The sequence below is a fragment of the Balaenoptera acutorostrata genome, chromosome 6 (genome assembly GCF_949987535.1).
Source record: "Balaenoptera acutorostrata chromosome 6, mBalAcu1.1, whole genome shotgun sequence".
Taxonomy (NCBI): Eukaryota; Metazoa; Chordata; class Mammalia; order Artiodactyla; family Balaenopteridae; genus Balaenoptera; species Balaenoptera acutorostrata.
Genome location: NC_080069.1, coordinates 56,356,673 through 56,382,127, shown reverse-complemented (window position 1 = coordinate 56,382,127; position 25,455 = coordinate 56,356,673). Strand labels below are relative to the sequence as shown.

The window sequence follows — 25,455 nt, the reverse complement described above, 5'->3', positions numbered from 1 at the left end:
AGCCTTTACCCATCATTATATGCTTCCTCCCAGTTGACCTGTTTTTTAGTCATATGCCTACCCCCTAGGCCAGGGGAAAGCAAAAAGACCTTGACTAGCAGACGCACTGAGACCCACCCCCCCCCCCCAAAAAACATAAAGGCGCTGTTACAAGAAGAAACAGGAATGAATCCTGGGAGGAAAAAAAATAGTCCACTATATCAGTTTTTAAAAAAAACACTCTGATTCAAGATTATACAGCCCATTTTTATTATAGGCATTTCAAAGATTAAACTTTGAAGAATTCTATAAAATAATATATGATGCAGAACGAGACTCTTTTCCAAAAGTTTGGGTCAATCAGAGTTTCATTACAATTAAGACCAAGTAGCCAAAAAAGAGATTAACTCCCAACAGATTAATCCCCAAAGCCACAGGAATAAATACATGAGCAAACATGAAATTTAATGTGACACAAACTGTGTATTCAGCAAAAGGAGATTTTTCTTATTAGTTATTCAACATTTTGCCCTGAGAAGGCTGAGGGCCATTGGCATGTGAATGATTTGGTCCATCCTCCTCTTCCAAAGCTATAATATCTGGAATTTCATCAGTCTCAGATGTCAAGTCTGTGATACTGAAATCAAGTACCTGTAAAAGAAGAATCTTGGATATTAAAACAAACACTAATGAAGTGAGTTGTCAAGTCCAGGTGAGCTCTTAGAAACATAAATTACTGCATGTGCATGAACCTTACTTTGTCCGTAACTATGCTGTCTTCAATATGTTTATAGTCTTATTCCCACAATTCACTCATATTATAAAAGCACTAAGGAAACTTCTCTTTAAAAGGAAACCAACTAGGGCTTCCCTGGTGGCGCAGTGGTTGAGAATCTGCCTGCTAATGCAGGGGACACGGGTTCGAGCCCTGGTCTGGGAAGATCCCACATGCCACGGAGCAGCTGGGCCCGTGAGCCACAATTGCTGAGCCTGCGCGTCTGGAGCCTGTGCCCCGCGACGGGAGGGGCCGCGATAGAGAAAGGCCCGCGCACCGCGATGAAGAGCGGTCCCCGCACCGCGATGAAGAGTGGCCCCCGCTTGCCGCAACTGGAGAAAGCCCTCGCACGAACCGAAGACCCAACACAGCCAAAAATAAATAAATAAATAAATAAATAAGAAAAATCCTTAAAAAAAAAAAAAAAAAGGAAACCAACTAGTGGTAGAACGAATTAAATGAAAGCTTTTGAAAATACAAGCTATAAAGCATTTCTGGTTATTCATCTGTCTATTTTTCTATTATTCTCTTAAAACCAATAATACTCCTCTTTTCCATAAGTTTGATTTCCAATACTATAAACCCTTTGGGAAGTGTCTAGGAACTAAGGAAGCAAAAAGGTCTTTGAATAGTTGAAATAGCCATCACAAACCCTAGCTCTTCTCTGCATAGGAAAGGCTTTTAGGGATAAGAAGTTCTATTAACTGTTACTTTGCATACAATTTTGACAAGCAAAGTAATACTTCTTAACCAACAGAAGATTAGAAGCAGAAAATTAGTAAGGTATAACAAGTTACTAAAGGCTAAATCTTGATAGCAGAGGAAAAAATTTGACAGAGGCAAAACAACTAACAGTAACAACAACAAAAAATATCCATCGAAAAATAGAAGGGAAAATAAGGAATTATTGTTTAATGGGTTTATGCTTGGGATGATAATAAAGTTCTGGAAATGGATAGTGGTGATGGCTGCACAACACTATAAATGTACTTAATGCCACTGAACTGTATGCTTAAGAATGGCTAAAATGGTACACTTGATGGTATGTATATTTTACCACAATTTTAAAAAATAGTTAAAAGACAAAACACAAAGCGAGAATCTTGCTTTTTATCGGGTCCCTTACCTGGCTGTTTGTGGCCGTTATTGCACTTTTCCGTAAGAACCCAGGTACTCAGAGGACTGTCTGGTCTGAGGTAAAAACTTCCACTACTTATTCCTGAGCTTTCTGTTTGGGGAGATCAAACTACATTCTAGATCTTCATGAATGTTCACTTTTCAAAGATTATACCCAATCTGACATCCACAAAAGCCAACATTGCTTATATAAATTGATTCAGGGCATTAGCCAGGCAAGTCAACTATTGTAATTTTAGCCTTTTTAAGTTAAAAGATGTACCTTGCTTAGCTCTCTGTTTGGATCTATTTCTATTAAATGTATATTTTAACATCCATTATCACTCTGTTTTTAATAAATGTAAAATAGAACAGGAAGCTACAACACAAGAAGATATAGAGAGAGGGGTTTTCTGGACCCCAAATAAGGAAGCAAGCAGCAGTTCTCTCCTATCAGTGGCTAGATTGCTAGAATGGAAAAAATAAGCACTTCGACATCAGTAAGACATTGGACTAAATCCCCACTCTTGCACTTACTTCTATTCAACCTCAGTTTCCTCACCTGTCAAGTGAGGAAAATACCAAATTGATTGCATTGCAAGTGAGGAGTAAAGATAGTATATGCCTAGCTTGTAAAAGGTGCTCAATACATAGCAGCTTTAATTCTCTTCAGTTTCTTAAATACCACCCTCTCACACACACAAACCTCCAAAGTCACCTATAGATCAGGTAACTACTGGCCTAAAGTAGAGTTCTTTGCAGAAGATTGGAGATTCCACACTTAGGATTTAGGAAAAAAGCCTCACCACCACCAAAAAAAGTAGCTCTAGTCCTTGAGATGACTTAGGAGAGCCATATGAATACTTCACCTTCCATATATCCAGAATGAATCAGAGTATATAATTTTCATTATTCGGGACCATCACCAAGACCTATTTGGGGGGCTGGGAAGGAAATAGGGGAGGGTGGAGCAGCTAAGAAGTAGCCACGATCTATCAAGTTTCCATGGCGAGTTTAATTTAAAATGTAGTGGTTGTGCCTGACCATCTTCATAGGGTTTTTAGAAATGTGGCACAAGAGAAATCATTTCACAGATTTATAAAATAAATTCCTTTTCCATTGGCATAAACAACAATAGTTTGGACCATCAAAGAAGGAGTGTAAGGAGTCTTTTGCTGAGAATGCCCATCAGGCATTCTGAGGCCAAACTCAGAATCACATGCTTACTATGAAATTAATGAGATAACCATAGTCCCTCCCTGCAAGGACATTCTTTTCAAGAAAACCAAGTGACCCTGCCAGGGTTCCAGGGAGTTGCATAATTTTTGCAAGTTGTTCACCATACAACCATAAGGGGGCACCACTCATTCATAAACTTCACTGATTCCTGTATTTTTTTTTTTTTAGAGAGATTCTTTTCTAGCCGGAGCTCCCCAAAGTTGCTAACTGGCTGTCTACGCTCCCCAGATGGCTTTAATTTATTTATTTATTTATTTATTTATTTATGGCTGTGTTGGGTCTTCGTTTCTGTGCGAGGGCTTTCTCTAGTTGCGGCAAGCGGGGGCCACTCTTCATCGCGGTGCGCGGGCCTCTCACTGTCGCGGCCTCTCTTGTTGCGGAGCACAGGCTCCAGACGCGCAGGCTCAGTAGTTGTGGCTCACGGGACCAGCCGCTCCGCGGCATGTGGGATCTTCCCAGACCAGGGCCCGAACCCGTGTCCCCCGCATTGGCAGGCAGACTCTCAACCACTGCGCCACCAGGGAAGCCCCATGATTCCTCTATTTATTATGACAATTTTCCAGAAGGTGGCACTACAAGTGTTGAGGATAAGGTGCCATTTTCTAATTTGCATCAAACTCCCAGAAGAAAACATAGGCAATACACACTCCTTGACATTAGTCTCAATAATATATATATTTTTTTATCTGTCTCCTCAGGCAAGGACAACAAAAGCAAAAATAAACAAATGGGACCAAATCAAACTAAAAAGCTTCTGCACAGTGAAGGAAACCTTCAACAAAATGAAAAGGCAACCTGCTGAATGGGAAAAGATACTTACAAATGATATGCCCCATAAGGGGTTAATATCCAAAATATAGGAAAGACTCATACAGTAACTCAATATCAAAAAGCCAAACAATCCAATTAAGAAATGGGCAGAGGCCCTGAATTGGCATTTTCCCAAAGACATACAGATGGCCAACAGGCATAGGAAAAAGTGCTCAACATCATTAATCATCAGAGAAATGCAAATCAAAACCACACTGAGAGAGCTTCCCTGCTGGCGCAGTGGTTAAGAATCTGCCTGTCAATGCGGGGGACATGGGTTCGAGCCCTGGTCCAGGAAGATCCCACATGCCGCGGAGCAACTAAGCCCGTGTGCCACAACTACTGAGCCTGTGCTCTAGAGCCCACGAGCCACAACTACTGAGCCAGCGTGCCACAACTACTGAAGCCAGCATGCCTAGAGCCTGTGCTCTGCAACAAGAGAAGCCACCACAATGAGAAGCCTGCGCACCGCAAGGGGAAGAGTAGCCCCCGCTCACTGCAATTAGAGAAAGCCTGCTCTCAGCAACGAAGGCCCAGTGCAGCCAAAAATAAAATAAATTAAAAAGAAATAAATTTATTTTAAAAAAAAAAACCACAATGAGGTATCACCTCACACCTGTCAGAATAGTTATCATCAAAAAGACAAAAAATAACAAGTGTTGGCAAGGATGTGAAGAAAAGGGACCCTTCATGCCCTGTTGATGAGAATGTAAACTGGTGCAGCCACTATGGAAAACAGTATGGAGGTTACTCAAAAAATTAACAATTAGGGACTTCCCTCATGGTCCAGTGGTTAAGACTCCTTGCTCCCAATGCAGGGGCCTGGGTTTGATCCCTAGTCAGGGAACTAGATCCTACATGCCACAACTAAAGAGATGCCACAACTAAAGAGATCCCACATGCCACAAGGAAGATCCCTCCTGCTGCAAATAAGACCCAACATGGCCAAATAAATAAATAAATAATTTTTTTAAAAAATTAACAATTGAACTACCATACATCCTGAAATCCACCTCTGGGTATTTATCTGAATAAAATGAAAATATATATGCACCCCAATGTTCATAGCAGCATTATTTACAATAGTCAAGATATGGAAGCGACCTACGTGCCCATCAACAGATGAATGGATAGACACACGCACACACAATGGAATATTAGCCATAAAAAAAAAAAAGTATGAAATCTTGCCATCTGCAACAACATGGATAGACCTGGAGGGTATTATGCTAAGTGAAGTAAGTCAGACAGAGAAAGACAAATACTGTATATCACTTATATGTGGAATCTATAAAACAAATGAACAAATGTAACAAAACAGAAACAGACTCACAGATAAAGAGAACGAACTAGTGGTTGCCAGAGGGGAGAGGGATGAAGGGGATTAAGAGGTACAAACTAGCAGGTATAAAATAAATAAGTCACAGGGATATAATGTACATCACAGGGAATATAGTCAATGTTTTATAATAACTTTGTATGGTATGTAATCTACAAAAACATCGAATCACTATGTTGTACACCTGAAACTAATATTGTAAACTATACTTCAATACAAAAATTTTTAAATTAAGCTAAATTAGAGTAGGTCTTTCTAAAATGACATTTTATGGAGTCCACACCAAAGGTCTTGTTAAATTTTGTTTTTACTATTATTATTATTATTTTTTGGCCACACCGCGTGGCTTGTGGGATCTTAGCTCCCCGACCAGGCTCAGCAGTGAAAGTGCAGTCCTAACCACTGGACCACCAGGGAATTCCCAAGCGTCTTGTTAATTAAAGTAAATTAAGAGTAGCTTTTTTAAAAAAAAATTATTAATTTATTTTGGTTGCACCAGGTCTTAGTTGTGGCAGGTGGGCTCCTTAGTTGCAGCACATGGGCTCCTTAGTTGCAGCACGTGGGATCCTTAGTTGCGGCATGCGAGTTGTGGCATGCATGTGGGATCTAGTTCCCTGGCCAGGGATCAAACCCAGGCCCCCTGCCTTGGGAGTGCAAAGTCTTCTTAACCACTGTACCACCAGGCAAGTCGTGCAGCTCTTTTTAAGATAAGACATTTTATGGAGCCCACACCAGATTTCTTGTTTGGAAAGAGTAGGACTGTTGGTAACCCTAGCCCTATCTTTGTTTCAGATTAAAATCATTTGTTTCCTGTTTCCTTCATTTCTGAAAGTACAGTCGTTGGACCACCTGCATTAGAATCGCCTAGGATGTCTTTTTGTTTTTTTTTTTTTAAGCGATGCTTTTTAAAAGTGCAGATGCCTGGTACTACCTCCAGACCTACGAACCAGATTCTGTAGGGGTGGAACCCAGGAATCTGCATTTCATCAGTGTCCCCAGTTGATAATCCCTGGCATAGACAAAGAGGGCAGAGGAAGGCTCACTGACAGACGGCATGGTTTTATCCATGCTAAGAGCTCACTAGGGCCATTTCATACAAGGGAGTCAGTCAGATAGATATATTAGCTACCTCCTTACTGAGTTGTCCTGTGCTCTAACCTGAGTAGAGTAGACAACAAAAAAGGAAAAGTGCTTGATTCATACTATTCAACATCTACTCCTATTAATGCTAAGTTATAATTTAAATGGTTGGCTAGAAAAAAATAAAGAAAACAAATGGTCGGCTAGAATCAAAAAGTCAGATAACAGGTGTAGGTGAGGATATGGAGAAATCAAAACCCTCATGTACTACTGGTGGGAAAGTAAGATGGTGCAGCCACTTTGGAAAACAGTCTGGCAGTTCCTCAAACAATTAAGCATAGAGTGACCATATGACCCACTAGTAATTCTACTCCTAGGTATATACCCAAGAGAAATGAAAAGATCATTTACATGGTAACCATTTCTTCATCACTGACATTTACACAAAAGCACCATTTAAACTATTCATTACTCTTGTAAAATATCAATTAACAACACTATCTACTACCTTCCTCACTTTCTTAAATTCTAGAAAACATTTTTTTCAGTTAGCCAAGAAACATAGATACTATGATATGGCTCTCATATCTTTAATGTGGCTCTCTCAAACAGCACTTTCATAAAATCTGTACCAAGCTAAACAACCTAGGTCTATTCTACAAGACGAGGCTCCTCTGTGAGACTTAAAACCTTTCATTATATTATATCCCATTTCTCTGTAATCTGTAGGCCCAGTTTAAGCAAGTTAAGCATGGAGGAGAAATCCCAGGCAATTGTGTCCCCTCCCCCAAACATTGTGCTTTCACACTGCCACCCCATCATTTCACTTAGCCATCTTCCTGACAATCTTAACAACTAAAGATGCGTTGCGTTAATCAGCAATCTCACCTGTCAGATTCAACAGGGCCATGGGCTGCCTGCCTCTTACTACCTTATCATCAATTGAGGGTGTGATATTCCTAGTCTGCCTTTTCCACTTGAGCACCCGGCCTCTGCTCAGCAACCCCTGGATAGTGAACAAGAAGGCCTCAACCCCAACCAGCCCTAAAAATATGACCTGAACCTATCCCAGTAAGGGTCCAGTTGACACAATTTCTTCTAGCCATCGGTAACTTCTCAAACATGAGGGAATGGCATCAGAATCTCAAAAGGTAAGCAAGGGGAACAGGAAAGATACCATAAAACATCTTTTCTTTGGCCTAAGTTGACCTCAAGCCTGATATGACTTCTTATTCTTCTCCTCCTCTGCGAATAGCCCGATGCTATTTCCTTTCCAGTTTCTCCATCTTTCAGATGAAGTAGGCTGCTACAGGATAGCCTGGGAACTTAGACATCCAACAGTGGAATTATCCAGCATCTTTTCCTTACTAAATAGCAACTGTGAAAATATGATAGGATATCCTACATTATAGGATACCTGTTGGGAAGGTGGACACTTAAAGCATGAAGGTATTGCCCTTTGAGATACAAGCAACAAATACCTTGGTTTATAAGGCAGGGACATCTCACAAGACCATCACCCATGCAGGCCTCTGTGCTAGGTCACTCCTGGAGCTGGATCAGGACTGAGGCCCAGCTGGCCCAGTCTCAAGTCCACGAGAGCCCAGGAAGGTCAGGCTGGCAAGAGCCCTCCTTTCCATCCCCCACCTGCTCTCCCAGGCATCATTTAGACGCCATTTCTTAGATTTGTGCACAAATATCTATCCTTCTCCTTATTCCTCCTTCCCTCACCAGTCATCTCCATGAGCTAAATGATACTCTAAAAGGGATATCTCAGGTAAATCAAATTTTAGTTTTTCCTGTTTCACTTCATTATTCCTTCAATATCTATCATGCCTTATCAAAATGGATATATTTTCCCAATCATGATCTCATATTATATACTCACTACTCACTCTGGAACTGGCCAGTTAAAGACACTATGTGTCACTGTCCCACAGAAGGTATCCTCATGACTAGTGCAAAATAGAAAGACACCCTATCCTCAAACACTTCACTTCCATCTGTTGAAAAACATCACTAATTTTACTTTACAGATGATAAAACTAAGGCTAAGACATTAATGGCTAATATACCATGTTCCTTTTTTTGCCCAGAACTAATTAGAAAGTTCATATTATAATTACATGCAAAGGAAAGAAGTAGGCTTGAACACTCAGGCACACTACGCCAGGCTTCATGTAGCCAAATATTCAAGGACCTGCCATAATTATAGACTGTGCTAGGCTTAGTCAGCTTTTTTCCCCTCAAAATAATTGTCCTCTTTGGGAAAAAGTTTGTTAAACTAAAACTGCCAGTTTATGCAACAATAAAGCGAAGACATCACAAATTTTGAGACATGTTGACAACAAAACGAAATGCATGTAGGCACAAACTTGAGACACAAAGTCAGACAGACAAAACCAAGGGCAGTGCTATTCTTCCAGAAACTAAGAGAGGTCTCTTTATATTCTGTCTTGCTCATGAAGAACAGCTTTGAGAAGTCTGTTTTTCATAAGCAATTCAGTAGGTACTATAACTCTTATGAAGGGGAGACACAAAGGTTTATGTTCAGTATAAGAAAGTCTGTGTACAGCTGTAGTATATAAATTTTCCAACCATTTAGAATCAACCACAAAATACCAGCCTTGAAGTTTTGAGGCAAATGACAGCAGGATCACATCCAATTTGGACTAATAAAAAAAAATTTTTTTTAAGAGGTAGAGTCTCTAGAAAAACCAGTCACTAGGGATGGGCAGGCCAGTGCATGGATTGGTTCCACCCTGGAGGCCCATAAGTCATGACAGTCCACCGTCCCAGAAACCAGAGCTTCCTTAGCTTCAAGTATCTCAGGGAGTCCCTCCAACTGAGCTCACATGTTCACTGATTCCCGGAGTTACCTCAAGGGGGAAAAATTTAGTTCTCTAACTTAGTAAGCTTTGATAAGTTTATTCACACAAGTCCATGTAAAGTTATACGCTGCTTCCTTGTTTTCGTGGGGAGACAGGGGTGAAGCAGGGTAGAAAGAGGAGACAAATTTGACGTAGACTTCAGTTCTGCTGAAGGGCAGGACAGGCAGAAGCATGTAGCTCTATTTCACAAGTTCTAAGACTGGCTTTTTTGAAAAGGTTTGGCATACTGCAGCTTTGTCATGAGGAGATCCGTATTTCCTAAATAATTAACCCACACTGAGGGGATTAGAAGTCTGGACACCCTAGGTAGGAGGTAGGAAGAACCCTTTTCTACAGGGGGTCCAAAGTCTTTTTTTTCTAATTATTCTCATGTGGTCTTCTAAAGGCATCTCACCCACAACTGAGGTTAGTGATTTCTCCCAATATGACAACATGGTACCTTAAGTCCAGCTGAGACTGGACACTGAACAACCTCATTCCTTACACGTTAGATGGCCCCTTGGCAAGAAGTACTGCTACCTTTACGTGAGACTGATGCAAAGAGTCACTGCTTCCTCTCGGCTCTGATTTCTTTTCAGCAAGGCAGTCAGTCATAAGTGGCTCCTTCTGCTAGTTTAAAAACCTGTTCTCAGGGGTGAAGTAAATGGGCAAATGAAAGGAACCACCACCACCTAATAAAATTCTTATAGGAACGTTAGCTTTTAATTTGTTTAAAACCTGTTACCAAACATTCCATTTTTAACATTAGTCTTCCAATGTTATTACAAATTCCCCAACAGCCCATTTGAATTCATGTGTATTAATAACCCTGTCATGCAGGCAAAGCAGTTCCAAGAAAGCCACACTAAAAGCACATGTAACACACAGCATAAAACTGATCTATTCTGCAGTGAATTTTATTCAATTCAAAGGGGGCATTCCCCTATGAAAAATAAAAAACTGAGGGTGCACAAGCATGCATTGTGAGACAAACCAGTGCTGAGGCCTGCTCAGACCAAACGAGAGCAGACACGAGTTCGTACAACAGCGCACATGAAGGTGTTTTTATTCAATACAAACAGACAGCAACAGTGGCAACAGAATGAGGCCATAACTGCACTGGAACATTTTGTGAGTTCTGGATAGGCTCTGAACAGTCTATCGTTCTTTTCTTTCCAGCCAAGTAAACAACAGAACTCATCCATTAAAGTGGAAACTTTAAAGCTCTTAATCCAGTTGGCAATGACTACAATAGAGGACCTTTTTTTCTCGATAGCTGCTTCCCCACTTCAGAGTTGTCTAGCAGGTTTCAACGTAAGAGGAGGTGTCATCCGGCTGGCTGCCCTGTGTGTCGCTGACAGGGACAGGTTTAATGTGTTCTGCGCTCAGGCTGCCGGGCCTCCTGGCTGTACCTTGCGCCTGAGCACGCTGAGACTCAGTCACCTGAGGATAAAAGGGACCTACCAGCCAGTTGAGGGGTGTGTTGTTAACAAGATAATCCATCACATCATCTAAAGACTCCTTCATTTTCTGCAGCTGCCCCTTGCTGGAAGCGAGGAGGCCGTCAGACACTTCCTTAAAGGAGGCAACGTTGCGAAACACTGAGTAGATGTCGCCAGCCATCACCCCCAAGTGGTTGGCCTGATCTTGGATGTTCTGCGGTAACCCCTGGATGTTGGACAGGAGGGTGTGGCACGTGGTCTGGAGCTGCTGAGTCAGGTTTTGGGCAATAGCAAGAGTACGTGACTCTATGTGCTGAAAGTAAGACAAGTTTAAGAATTAGCAGTGGATCCAACAGTCCTATGTATGAATTAGTTCACTTACAGTCAGCTGGTTATACATCCACCACACATGTGGATTCTTTAACTTTTTAAAATCCTCGTAACAACCCTGAGTTAAGCAGTATTATTTCACATTTCATAAACATGAACGTAAACTTAGAGTTGAAATAACACGCCCCAGTTAACAGCTGGAGTGTGGATTTGAACTAGTGCCTGAGTCTTCAAAGTTCACGGTCTTAAGCTGAAGAAACCTAACAGGGGAGACCACACAGAAGGAAAATACACTCCATATTAGTAGGGCAACTTAGATATTCTCTCCTCAAGTGAGATATGATATGAACAAACAGTTAATATAGATTTCAAGGGCAAATGCATACTAGCTTTTGGAATGCAAAGAACCACGTTCTAGGACTACAATATGCTATTTCTTCTGTCTGGAACATTCGTCCCCTTATTGCCTTTTCACCTAGTTTATTCACCCCTAGGTCTCAGCTTACCACTCATCTCTTCCAGCAAACCATCTGACTCACCCGTCCTCACTCCAAGGATGAGTTAGTACCCTTCCTATGTAGTATTCTCATAGCAACTATATTTATGCTATCAAAAAAAACACTATGACAGTAAAGATGCCTGTATGCACTTAGTCTGTACCCATTGTAAGGGAACGCCCGTGTTTCTCAATTAGTTGTATCCTGATAGGGACAATATGCCTATCTGTAAATTGTTAGATACAGTTGCACATTTTTGCTTTTCGGTCACATAACAGGCAACCTATGTACACTGTATTGTTCAAACTTTTGATAGAGAAGAGTATTCTAAGAGGAATAATAAGAAACTTATTAGTAAGTTTCTAGTAAGAAGTTCTTAATAGTAAGAACTTCTTCAGAAGCTGTAGTGGATGACGGTCCCAGTTGTCTCACCTCAGCACAGTGGGATTCATCTGTATCATCATAGCCGATGCTTCTCTTCCACTCCAGCCAGGACAGATAGAGCTTATCCTGAGCACCCTGAATTTTCTGGTTGGCATTATGCACATTCTTCCTGGCAAATTCAATCTAGAACACGTTGAAAGAAGACAAAGGAACAAACTAGTCAGACATTCTTGTTAGCCTGTTCTCAGATCCATGATGTAAATCAGCCAACATCAACTCTTACAGAAATTCTTGGTTTTTAAGGAGACCTATCCCTGATACCATTGTTATTTGTTATCAATATGTGTAAGTCAACCAAGCAGTCACAGTACTCATTGCCTCTTATTTAATTATTAAACCACTGTCTCCAATTTACCTCCAGTTTAACACAGGCAAGGCAACTGAAATTTAATACGTGTAAAATATAAAATTACAAAATAGAAAGGAACTCGAACTTCCTCTTCCCTGTTGCCAGCCACCTACTTCCCCTTCCAAGAATAAGCTGGTTTCTAATGGCCATACAATACATACTGTTCTGTAACTTGGCAATCCTTAATGGCTACACAGTGGTCTTTTGTGATGTATCAATGTAATCAGTCCCCTATTAGTTGATGTGCATTGTTTATACTCTTTTGCAACTCTGAACAAATATACTTATCTGTAGGATAAGTTTCTAGAAGGAAAGCTGCTCCAGGCATAGGTGTGCCTGTAACTTTCCTATAAGAGTCCCTTGAATCCTCTGGAAGTGCAAAAACACAAGTACTCCTCTTTCTCTACACCGTCGCCCACAGCATCTAACTTTGCCGGTGCCATTGGACAAAACCGGAATCAGTAATGTGACCCCTCAGAGTAAGATTAACGCCACTTCATATATTGATATTTCAGCTATTTATACTTTCTTTTTTCTGCGAGTTTTCTGTATACTCTGCCCATTTTTCTATTGGATTGTTCATAAGGTAAGATTAAAATTCTTGGATTTCATGATATGTTTACTCCCAATCCTCGAGATAAATGAACTCACTTCAGATACCTTTAAAGGAAGTTGTACTCACCAGGTTGACAGTGGAATGGAGCTGAGAAATGGTCTCTTGGCTTTTTTGCTTAGCTTCTTTAACCCTGCTGAGGGCCTGCTGGTAGGCCCATGAGCGGAGCTTGGTGGACAGGGATCCCAGTCTGATATAATAACTTGGCTTCTGAACAGGATCAAATCCTTCCACTTTTTTGGCTTCTTTTTCTGAAGTTATAGAGAAGTGACCAAAAAAAAGAAGTCCAGGATCACAGCTCTAAGTGACAAGGCCTGGTCTCTCACCTGGATCTTGACTTTGTTGATGCCACTCACCTAGCAATCATGGACCCCTCTTCCCAAGATGCCTCATGTCTGCTGCTGGGCTTAGCAACCCAGAACACATCCCTATGTGTGACACATGTCACCTACACAGGTCTCTTCCCACTAGAGCTTCTTACCTGGCACAGAGTGAGCACTAAATCTTTAATGATTCTATACAGCAGCCCATTAAGGACAATCCATTTATAGAAAGTATTTCTCTAGGCTAATTTCTCCGGAAGTTTCAAGACTTACTACGTACAACTCAGTGTGAAACTGAAGAGTGCCTTAAGAAGGAAAACTATAGAGACAGAAAGATTAGTGGTTGCTCAGACAGTGGGGGTGGTGGGGGGATGGAGACTGACTGCCAACAGGCATGAAGGATTTTTTATCTTTGGGGGTGATAGAAATTCTATAACTGGATTGTGATGGTCATATAACTGTAAATTTAGAATGAAAACAGGTGAATTTTTTTGGTATATAAAAGTATATCTCAATAAAGCTGTTTAGAAAGATTGCTTTAAGATATAAAACATTGGGAGTTCCCTGGTGGCCTAGTGGTTAGGATTCTGGGGCTTCCACTGCCATGGCCAGGGCTCAATCCCTGGTCAGGGAACTGAGATCCCACAAGCTGCATGGCACAGAAAAAAAAAAAAAAAGATGTACAACATTATTTCAAGAAAAAAATCCAATTACCTAGTTCATCCTTGGTGAGAGGGAGGTACTGGTCTACCAGCAGCTCTGATCTGGTGAGCGCATTTTCTACTCCACTGCTCACCAGCTGCATCATCCGACTTCCTAGGACTATGTTAATGCCGCCACTGACCACGGATTTGGTCTTCTCCACACTGCCGGTCACTGTTCCTTTGGTCTTGTCCACCACCCCAGTGATTGTGCTGGCCACAGAATCCTTGGCCCCAGTCACAGTAGTCGTAACAGCATCTTTTGCCCCAGTCATGGCTCCTTTGGCATTGGCCACAACCTACAGGGAAAAAAGCAGATCATTCGCCTGGTGAGAAGCATAAAAACCTAGTTAAGTTCTTAACTAAGGTAGCATAGTTGAAGAGTTAAAGAATGAATCTGGCCCTTTTACTTTCTAGTTGTAGGTCTTAGACAAGTCACTGAGAGTTGATGAGCCTCAATTTCCTTATCAGGTATAAGTACCCTACTTGCCACCACTCAAGGGTTGTTGGAGGACCAAATGAGGGAAACAGATAAAAAATTTGTCAACTTGTCAAGTTTTTTGTCCTAATTAATTAATTTTTAAAATTTATTTTATTTTTGGCTGCTTTGGGTCTTCATTGCTGCACGCAGGCTTTCTCTAGTTGCGGCAAACGGGGGCTACTCTTCGTTGCAGTGCGTGGGCTTCTCATTGCGGTGGCTTCTCTTGTTGCAGAGCATGGGCTCCAGGCACATGGGCTTCAGTAGTTGTGGCGCATGAGCTCAGTAGTTGTGGCGCACGGGCTTAGTTGCTCCACAGCATGTGGGATCTTCCCGGACGAGGGCTTGAACCCATGTCCCCTGTATTGGCAGGTGGATTCTTAACCACTGTGCTACCAGGGAAGCCCAAGGTTTTTTTGGTTTTTGTTTTACACTAGATGAACCTATAGTAATTAAGGCACAAGGAGTACTCTAGAGAAAATGGCATTTTCCACATTGACATGCTTATACTGAGCCCCTCATGCATGCCTATAAGTATAGACATAGGTATCATGTACACCTGGCCCTATGCACACAGCCCCAGGCCAAAACACAGGCAGAGGTGTCAGTTCTCCATCCTACTAGATGTGTTTTCAGGTACCAAGTGAGAAAAGGCTCTATTTACCACCTCTGCATTTATCCAGTACCACATGGGAATCAGTGATTTGAGAAAGCAATTTCACCTACAGAGATGAAGCCACAAATTTAATAGAGATCAGACTAAAGGTATTCTAGCCCAAAGGTGGAGAGTTCATCTCTGCTTCTTAAGACAACCTGACAACAGTTCAGGAGGTAACGGAGTGATCATTACTCTTTCAAAAATATATCCAAGGTAGGGAACAAACAAGTATTACCTGTTTATGGTCTGCACAGCCTGTGTTAAACAGATAAAACGTAAAAATGTCAGGTGGCAAGCCTCAGCACTCTTGTCCCAAGCTCACCTGGTTTGTTGGCTGATTCAGAATAGGCAGTTTCTCCTCAATCCTGTCTAGCCCCTTACAGGCATAGGTATTGGCAATGGCAACTAGAAGAATCACAAATGATGAAAATGTTAACAGTCTGGGTAAGAGTGAATATATATCTTGAGCCTTCATTCTTACTATAAAAAAATTTACCATGCAATACTTTGCCTGGTTTCTCTAGTCCAGAAAGAAGATTCTTGCCAGGTTTCTGGCAACTTTCTTCTACTGACAGGGAAATAAGGATATGGGTGTGGGAAGCGGGGGGAGCAGCAAGCAGAGGCAGTGACAGGCCAAGTAGGACGCTGGCCAAGAAGCCTCTTACTCATCAACTGTTCCCTAAGGTTAATGCCAAGAGAAGCCAGGCTTCACCTGAACCCTCATTCGGGGAACGAGGTATATGAAAACTCTCAAAATTAGCATCTCCATGCTAGTTTAATCCGCACCTACACTTAATTCAGTAGGTGGCAGTGTACTTGGGGTTATCACCAGGGAACAGTATGCTAACAGCACCCTGGATCTCCCTAAAAAGACCCAGATTTTAGCCCAAGCTCCCCCCACCCCCCAACAATGACCAAGCCTAGAACTAGTACTATACTCATTTGGGAAGTAGCAGAGTTGGAAAACTGATCTCTAAAAGGTTTCGTATAATTCTAAAAGTCCACGACATAACCACTTGGGGGAATGATTTAAACCCTTATTCAAAAGTAGTTCATAATGTGGAGAAATTGAAAATTCCACTCCTAGGTATATACCCGAGAGAATTGAGAACATACGTGCACACAAAAACTTGGGCACAAGTGTTCACAGTAGCATTCATTATTCATAATAGGCATAAAGTAGAAGCAACCCAAACATCAACTGATGAATAAAATATGATATATCCATGCAATAGAATATTAAATTATTCCATATTAAAAAGGAATGAAATACTGATATGACGCTACAATTTGGATGAACCTTGGAAACATTATGCTAAATGAAAACTAGCCAGTCACAAAAGACCACATATTTTATGATTCAATTTACATTACACGTCCAGGATATGCAAATCTATGAAGACAGAAAGTAGATTACTAGTTGCCTAAGGTGGGGGGGAGGGGGATGGGGAGTGACTGTGAATGAGTATAAGTGTACATTCACTGGCATTCACAATACTGTTCACTCACAATATTGTGCAACCATTACCACTATCATTTGCAGGACTTTTTCATCACCCCAAACAGAAAGTGGTATGAGGTTTCTTTCCGAGGTGATGAAAATGTTCTAAAATTGATTATGGTGATGCCTACACAACTCTGTGAATATACTAAAAGCCATTGAATTGTATGCTGATGTTATTTTATTTTATTTTTTTTAAAGCAGTTCACATATACTGTGTAGTCCCAAAGAAGTCAGCTATTTCAGTTCACTCACTCTTTCCCCATATGATCTCACTTGCCAACACAGAAGCATCTCTGGGGGATTTTTTTGGTAATATCATAACGTCTGCCATTGTTATGAAGCAGGCCTTCTATAACAATGAGGGTCACCTGGCAGTTTCTCAGGAAAGGCAGCATGTGTCTCAGGAAAGGCTGAGGATTCCCTGATGTGTACTTAAGGCATAACACTGGCATTCACCATATTCAAGCCAGCTTCGGGCTCACTCCTGATGAGTACATAGGACTAAATTTTGAGGGGAAATCAAAACTCACTTTGTGGCTCTAGCTTTTGGATGATTGGCAGAGCACTCGTCACGGCCACCGAGGTGATGGTCTTCACGCCCTTCTCTGCCATCTCACACACAGACTTCAAGTAGGGATACTGATCCTTCGTACTGATGTAAGCCGAGGAGACGAGGTCATATGTGGAGCTCACCAAGGGTAGGTTGGCCACCCTTGTCACCACACTCTGCAACCAAGGAGGAGGGAGAGCTTAACTTCCAAAACACACTGGGGAGGGAAAGGAATCAAGAAACTGCTATTTATAAATCATACCGGCTGTGGTTCAACTGCAACAGATGCCATTTTTCTTCTGGAGAAAGAAAAAATCTGCAGAAGAGAAACTTGCTTCAGGACACTGTAATAAGACTCCCAGATTCATTCTCCAACCGAAGCAAATGCTAATTTCAAGTAGAGCAAAATTCAAGATCAAGTTTAGTCTGCATTTCTTCCCACCCTCTGGCTCTCAGAGCTCTCCTCTGGGCAAACTGTTCTGAAAGAAGGTTCTTAAAGCTCACGTGTACAAGTCACCCACTTAAAGTGTTCAATTCAATGTTTTCCCCACCAGAACATTAGAGATGCCTTTTGAAGATAAATATCTGTCCACAAAAATGCTAACCAAGTTAAAATCCATGGTAAAACTAAAGAGATATTCCAAGTAGAAGACATCTTGGACAGTCAGGACGATCAAGATGGAGCACTTTGGTGGGGGGCGGTGGTTACTCCTTCTTTGTCAAAGAACTGAAACGAGTTCAGGGGACACTAAACACACGAGAAAGGAGGTGCTCCGCGGAAATGAGAAACTTTTCCGGACGCTTTAAAATGTCAATTTAGTGTCCCCAACGATCCACAGCCACACAAAACAGCCTCACTGCTAAGCAGCAGAGCTGGAAAGTTAAGAACCCACCACTTCGGAGCCAATCAGTTCACCCTCCGGCCAAGGGTCCCACTTTTACAAGAAATGAGAACCACGCTAAAGGCGGAAATCAGACGCCAGCATCAATAGCCCGTCTGTCACTGCGTACCCCACAAAATTCTAAGACGATTTTCTCACGCGTTTCCTTTTAAATAATGTCCTTTCGGGACGACTGGAAACTGTTACCCGCAACCAAGCCAAGAAGCTACAATCGCACTAAGGCAGCGTGCAGAAAAGCAGCCTGAATCAAGGAACAAAAGCGAGGCTGGAAAGCGCAGGCCCAGGAGACAGCCCCTTCTCAGCCGGGGCCCGGAAACCGCCACGAGGCCGCCAGCGTCCAGCCTGCAGCCCGCGGGGGGCCGAGCCACGAGGAACCGGGACCGCAAAGGTGGCGCGCACCCACCGGCCGGCAGCAGCTCAGAGACAAGGGTCCAGCGGATCCGCGCGACGTTCACAACGACTGGCCCGCGGGCGCCGGGCTATATACCCCGCCCCGCCCCGCCCCCGAGCCACGTGACCGGCGGCTCCCGGACACCCGACCCCCAGAGGCCGGGCCGAGTCCCGCCACCTACCCCCAGCGCAGGGCCGCCTCCAGGGGTGGGGGCCCCTTTCGGGGTGGGCGTGGCGGGGGGGGCCCTGCCTGGGTCAGGGGTGCTGGGGTTCCCCGGACAAAAATGCGGCCGGCGCCCACGCTGGATTTGTAGTTTTGCAAAAGGCAGTGGAGGAGTCGCGCGGACAGACGAACAGTAACTAACCTGTTGATTTCCACCAGTCCTCAGAATAGAATTGTCTCTTAAAATGGAAGCAGTGGCGTCTGGACTGATTTATAACAACTTCTAAAGTTTTGTGAAATTCTAAATGATGACGGACGTGTAGAGATGGCTGTTTTGCTGCTCTTTTGACTTTAAAGTCACTTCCTCAAACATCCGTCTGATTTAAAGTTGAATCGGAATTTCCAAAAAAGGGCGCGAGAATACCGTTTGTTGGTTTTTTTGTTTGTTGGTTTGTTTCAGCGAGACTTAAACCCAAATCACTCCGGGTTGATAGCTGCCTATGATTACTATGCAAGATGGCTTTTTTTTTTTTTTTTTTTTAAGAAACAAATCAACGTCTGAGTCCCAGTTTCTTCTTGTGTAAAATTCAGGATTTGAACCAGATTATGTGAGCAAACAAATTGTGCAACTGCCCCATCCCGGGTAGGGGCTCCGTGGACCGCTCCCCGAGTGAGTGGCCTGGGATCTGATGACATCGCCGAGGGCCTCGGCCTCCCTGCTCCCTCTCAGGGAAGGTAAACAAGAAAGGACAGGTGGGAGGTGCGAGGGGGAACTGGCGCCGGGTCCTCGGCCTCCGGAATTGGGAGCAAGCAGACGTAGGGAGGACGCAGGAGCCTGGCGCCGGCCTTTGTCAAGTTACAGAGTTTGAACTGTGGGAAACCCTCAAAGGCATTTACCTTAATTACGTAACTAATGTTGCATGCACAGAGATACTGTGCATATTTAAAGCTCCAAACCGACCCATTAAAAAATGTATCCCTTATACACGACGGAAGACATCTGGAGGCCCCCAGCAATTAAAACCAAATATTGTGTCTTCCCGCCCCCCCTACACACACCAGGTCATTCAAAACAAAATGCAGTACTACCATGAAATAACTGTTAGGAAGTCCAAAAATTTATGAGTTTTTTTCTCCTATGTTGACATCTTCAATGCTTTACGCAATCAAGTTATTTTTTTCTCTTCTTTTTGCTGTTCTGTCTTTGTTGGTGCTCTAAGCAGATGTTTAGTGTGCCTATTGTTAATGTCACCACCCTGATGTAAAACAACAGGAATTTGAGTGATGATGGTGAGGGTTTTTTTTTTTTTTTTAAACTTCTCAGTATTCTGGCCTCTTATTTTGCAACAGAAGGCTCTTGCCCTTTCACCTGTAAATGCCTCCATGCTTTTTACTTGTTTTAAACCTGTGAGTCACTTGATCTCTTTAAGGATCAGCAAGCTTCCTTCTGCTTTTCTATACCTGAGAAGGAGAGGGCTCCAGAGACTAATGTTGGGGTCAATAATAACACCCAAGTCCTCCAGGTGATTCTGTTAGTCTCTAACGTTTGAGAACCTTTGTTTTACAGAAGTGATTTTTCATAGTTGGTCTCGGGACTAGTGCATCAGAATCACCTAGGGTGCTTGTTAAACATTCTGTCTCCTACCCAAGCCCTACTGAGTTAGGAGCTACAGGGGGTGAGGCCCAGGAGCCTACATTTTTTAAAATACTTTCTGTACTAACACCGCTTTACTCTTCACAAAGCACTTTCATATGTTCCTCGTTGTTTGAGCCTCACAACAATCTGGGAACTCAGTGTAATAGGGATTATTACTCCCATTTTAATAATGAGAAACAGTCTCAGAGACATCAGGTGATTTTGCCCACAGTCATGACTCACTAAGTAGCAAGTTAGGTGAGACTAGATCCCAGGGACATAACCTGAGCTAGTTACCTAGTTGCTCTTTGCCTTAGTTCCTTCATTTAAAAACTGGAAATAATAACAGTCCTTCATGTTCTAGGTAAAGGGTGTATGGTTATTCCTTGTATGTACTAGTTTTTCAACTTTTCTGGGGCTTTAAATGTTTCAAAATAAAAGTTTGAGGATACTACCCGACAATGAGAGAGAATGAACAGACCTATAATTACATGCCATGTAAGTGAAAGAAGCTGCATACAAATAATACTGTACAAAACAAGCAAACTAAGCTCTGCTGTCAGAAGTAAGGCTTGGTAGTTGCTTTCGATGGTGGGGTGGGCTAGTAACTGGATGGGGCCACGAGGGGCCTTTTGTGTGCAGATAATTTTCTTGTTCTGGGTGCTAGTTACATGTGTCTGCTCTTCTTGTGAAAGTTCATTAAACTGTACACTTTATTTTTTATACGCATGCTATACTTCTCTTTTTAAAAGTTTTGAAAAGTTGAGAAGAGAAAAAAATAGTGGTGCTTACTTCATAAGGTTTTTGTGAGGAATAAATGAATCAATACATTCAACAGAGTAATGCCAGGCACATGGAAATGGTACCTATTGTTTGGTTTTTTTGAATTTTTGAATTTTATTTTATTTATTTTTTATACAGCAGGTTCTTATTAGTTATCTATTTTATACACATCAGTGTATACATGTCAATCCCAATCACCCAATTCATCACACCACCACCACCCCACCACGGCTTTCCCCCCCTTGGTGTCCATACGTTTGTTCTCTACATCTGTGTCTCTATTTCTGCCCTGCAAACCGGTTCACCTGTACCATTTTTCTAGGTTCCACATATATGCATTAATATACGATATTTGTTTTTCTCTTTCTGACTTACTTCACTCTGTATGACAGTCTCTAGGTCCATCCATGTCTCTACAAATGACCCAAGGAAATGATAGCTATTATTAATGTTTTCTAACCACACCCAGAGCCTTTTTGCCCAAGAGAGCCTTGATCACAGGGGAAGCAGAAGGGGCTCCAAGGAACGGGCCATATCCCAGGTCCCACCTGATCTTCCTTCCTGGACTACAAAGTATGAGAGACTCTGTTGACAGAGACACATTTCTTAGAGTTTGTAGCAACTCAACCTGGGTGTATTACTGATACAAAGTAATAGTAAAATAGCAAGAAAAAGAAAATCTGACTTGAAGTTTCCCCTTCCAGAGGTAGGGCAACTGCCTCCTTCTCCACCCCTTATCCTTTTTTCTTCCCTTCCACAAAAGCACTGTATGCTCCAGCTGCACCCTCCTGTATCCCTGCCTCCGTGCAATGCTCGCTCCCTCACTGACCTCTCTCTCTGGACAAACCCTTGTTGCCTCTGCCGGGAGTGCCTGCCCAACTGGCAAACTCTACTCACTCTGTACTACTGAGCTCTTCACTTCCGTGAGGCCCTCGGCTCCAAGATCACTAGTGAGTAGCAGAACCGGGCCTGCAACCAGGTATGTATGACTCCTAGAGTCTACACGGTTTATTATTACTCGGTGTGTGCTCTTAGGCAGTAAATACACTTGACCCTCAGTGCCTGTAAGGTGAAGGAGTTAGATGATATCTAGGGTTCCTTCCAGCTGTATTATGTTAACCCCCAAAAATAACAATACCTTACCTTGTGTATAGCTTTACAATGTCCTTTTTTTTTTTAATTTTTTTATTTATTTATTTTTGGCTGCGTTGGGTCTTTGTTGCTGTGCGCGGGCTTTCTCTAGTTGCGGCGAGCGGGGGCTACTCTTCATTGCGGTGTGCAGGCTTCTCATTGTGGTGGCTTCACTTGTTTCGAAGCATGGGCTCTAGGCAGGCGAGCTTCAGTAGTTGTGGCACACAGGCTCAGTAGTTGTGGCTCGAGGGCTCTAGAGCACAGGCTCAGTAGTTGTGGTGCACAGACTTACTTGCTCTGTGGCATGTGGGATCTTCCCGGACCAGGGCTCGAACCCGTGTCCCCTGCATTGGCAGGCGGATTCTTAACCACTGCGCCACCAGGGAAGCCCAGGAATCTTAATCTGGTTAGTTATATCCCTTGAGGAGGAACTAGGACTCTGTTTTATTGCTGAACTATTGTCATTACTTTTCTTGCTTAGCTGCTTTTTCTTTGTTTCTGTATTCGCTCATTTCCCTAATTAGCAACTGCTTTGCCTGCTCTCTGGAACTCAGGGAAGGCCTTGGAGACTAAAGCCTTTTTTTTTTACCAACAAGAAACGGGGTGAAAGGGAGGGGCTTTTGTACCTGGGAGGTCCCCACAGGGTCCTGCTCCGTTTCACTCCCCCCTCTTCTTTGATACTCCTCAATCCTGAGGGGAACAGAGGCAGGACAAGGAAGGGAATACAGTTTTGGATAGAGAGGTTCATCAGAAACTCGGGAGGGGAACTCGGTTTCATACCCAGAGATTCTGATTCACCTCATTTAGGAAATAGTCCAGAAATGTTTAAAAAGTAGCCCAGGTCATTCTGATGCAGGTAATCCAAGAACTATACTTTAAAAAAACTGCATTTGGGACTTCCTTGGTGGTCCAGTGGTTAAGACTCTGTGCTTCCACGGCAGGGGCATGGGTTTGACCCCTGGTCGGGGAACTAAGATCCTGCATGCCTCTTGGTGCTGCCAAAAAAAAAAAAGAGAGAAAGAAAAAGAAAACTGCATTCAACTACAGTATTATATATAGAAGGGATAAACACAAGATCCTACTGTATAGCACAGGGAGCTATATTCAGTATCCTGTGATAAACCATAATGGAAAAGAATATGAAAAAGACTATATATATATATATATATATATATATATATATATATATAAATGAATCACTTTGAAGTACAATAAAAATTAACACAACATTGTACATCAGCTATACTTCAATAAAATAAACTTTTTAAAAAAGAAAACTTCATTCAAACCACACTCTTCTGAGAGACCAAGAGGCTGAGGGATCTGCCTAAGGCACCGCAGCGGGCAGAATCGAAACTAGAATGTGAGGTGTCCGACTCCATGACCTTTCCGCCATGTACACAAAAATACAACTCAACAATAAGTCCGTTTTATGAAATCATCTTGGCATGAAGAATTGCCGTTTATAACATAGGTTTATTGATTTAAACTCTAACTCGAGCTTACTGGCCAGCCCCAGCACTAAAAAGAAAGCCCGTTCCCAACCTCAAGGCCTAATAACCCCAAGAACATATGATTTGGGGGTTGCTGGAGCATGACAGTTTGCTTTGCAGGATGAGTGGTCTTTGTCCCTGGTAACCTAAGCAGCTCTGCTTGGAGGCCAGGTGCACTGTGTATCCAGATCGCAAACAGTCAGCGCCTGACCGTGGGGAGATAAAAGCAGGCAAAGTATTTTCTGAGGGCCCCTCACCTACTCTTTCAGCCCCTTTTCTCCTCCTTTGAGAATCCTCCTTTCCCTAGGTGCTTTGAGTCTCCCTACTGCAGTATCCTCTCCCCAGCACCCTCCAATCCTAACAAGCCTGTGCTCTCAACTAAAAAAAAGTCAGATGCATTTCATAAATGAATTCAAACCCAAATGCTAAAGACTAGTTTATTAAGTGCCCTCCCCTAGGGGCATTTACAAGTTAATAAAAATCTTTTTTTTTAACAATTTATGAAATATATTCTCATGTGAGGTAGGAAGGACATGCTATGCCTATTCTGTGTTCTGACTCAAAGTCACTTGTCCAAACCGCTTATTAGGTTTGTAAGCAGTAGAGTTAAGTCAAAGATCCTGTCTACAACCTTTCAGCTATATCATGCTATCTCTGAAGAATAAACGTCAAAGGTCCCCAGTAAGTGTTTGTTGAATGAATATTCAAATAAAGAGCAAGAGGAAATGAGGTAGTAAGAAAAGAAGAGGATAAAAAAAAAAAAAAGATCAGGGGCATTTCCTCAGGGGACTAGAAAGGAATTGTTCTTGGTAGATGGGGAGGAAGGCTTTGTGAAATTAGGAAAGCCTGCCCCAAACAGACACACCCACGCACACTGCCTTCCATACACTACCTATGTGTCAGTCCCCAGGCTTGATCAGTTCCCAAAAGACATCAGGCCTGTGGATAAAATGTTTATTTCTTTTTTGCTCTTTCTCAGGAATTAAGAATCATAGGTCATTTTAACTTTGGGCCACCAAGCCCAGATGATAACCCTAGAATTTTAGAGCAGGAAGAGATTCTACTGATTATCTAATCCAGTGGGTCTTTATGTTCATCTTCGTGGATGAAAATTGTTTGGGGCACAGATCTTCAAACAAGCACCTTCTCCTGGGATGGCTTCTTCAGCAGTTTTCTTGGAGGCAAAAGCTGTGGGCCAGCTACCCTTGGAAAGTGGTCCTTTGGGCCTGGCTTCATCTTTGAAAAGATGCCTGATCCTTCCATTTCTCTGAGCTCTCTTTTGGTCGAGGGCAAGGTGAGAAGTAGGGGTAGGAGAGGAGTGATTTTTGTTTTTTGCTTAAGTATGTTAATTTTGGAAAGATGACTGAGCCAAAAGTTTTGGGAATGACAGCTATTATATTCACTCTCAACCTCCACATTCTAGCTCTGGAATTAGATTTGGCAAAGATGCTTTTTCTAGGTTGGCTTTTGACAGAGCCAATATTAGCAGTCCTTAATGACTCAACAAAAAACTGAGGAGGAAATTGTGGGAAACATGACTTTACCGACAAAGGTCACTGCCATTTCGAGAATCCTCCCACTCTCTGAGCTGCAGAATGAAACCCTCAAGGTCAGTATCCATTTTGTCATCCAAGTATGAGTCATTCCTTTTAACTGAGCCAATTAACCAAAGTTCCACATTTGATTTAATATTTCATTAAAGAAAAATCCAAAAAGCTTCACTAAGTAAAGACAGGGTTACATCAGGATCCAAAGTTCAGGAGACATACACAGCCACACTACTATAAACGTTATAAAATTCATCAAGAATTCAGAATTGATCTTCTAAAATTTAAGACCATACTGATAGGAGTAGTCCTG

The 25,455-nt window shown here is 42.4% G+C and overlaps 1 protein-coding gene across 2 annotated transcripts; it reads right to left on the bottom strand.

Annotated features, from left to right (window-relative positions):
* Positions 1-252: 252 nt before the first annotated feature.
* PLIN2 (perilipin 2) lies at positions 253-18,489 on the bottom strand. 2 transcript variants are annotated; one of them, XM_028165105.2, is made up of 8 exons: positions 17,360-17,413; positions 17,078-17,273; positions 15,366-15,448; positions 13,921-14,206; positions 12,953-13,134; positions 11,910-12,044; positions 10,673-10,963; positions 253-630 (listed from the first exon to the last, which is right to left on the bottom strand). In XM_028165105.2, exons 1-8 carry the CDS (start codon positions 17,387-17,389, stop codon positions 490-492), a joined length of 1,344 nt encoding a protein of 447 aa, XP_028020906.1. In that variant the 5' UTR covers positions 17,390-17,413; the 3' UTR covers positions 253-489. The 2 variants fall into 2 exon arrangements, with proteins under 2 accessions (XP_028020906.1, XP_007176854.1); XM_007176792.2 differs by lacking the exon at positions 253-630 and adding an exon at positions 18,403-18,489 and having other exon boundaries at positions 10,108-10,963.
* Positions 18,490-25,455: the final 6,966 nt, after the last annotated feature.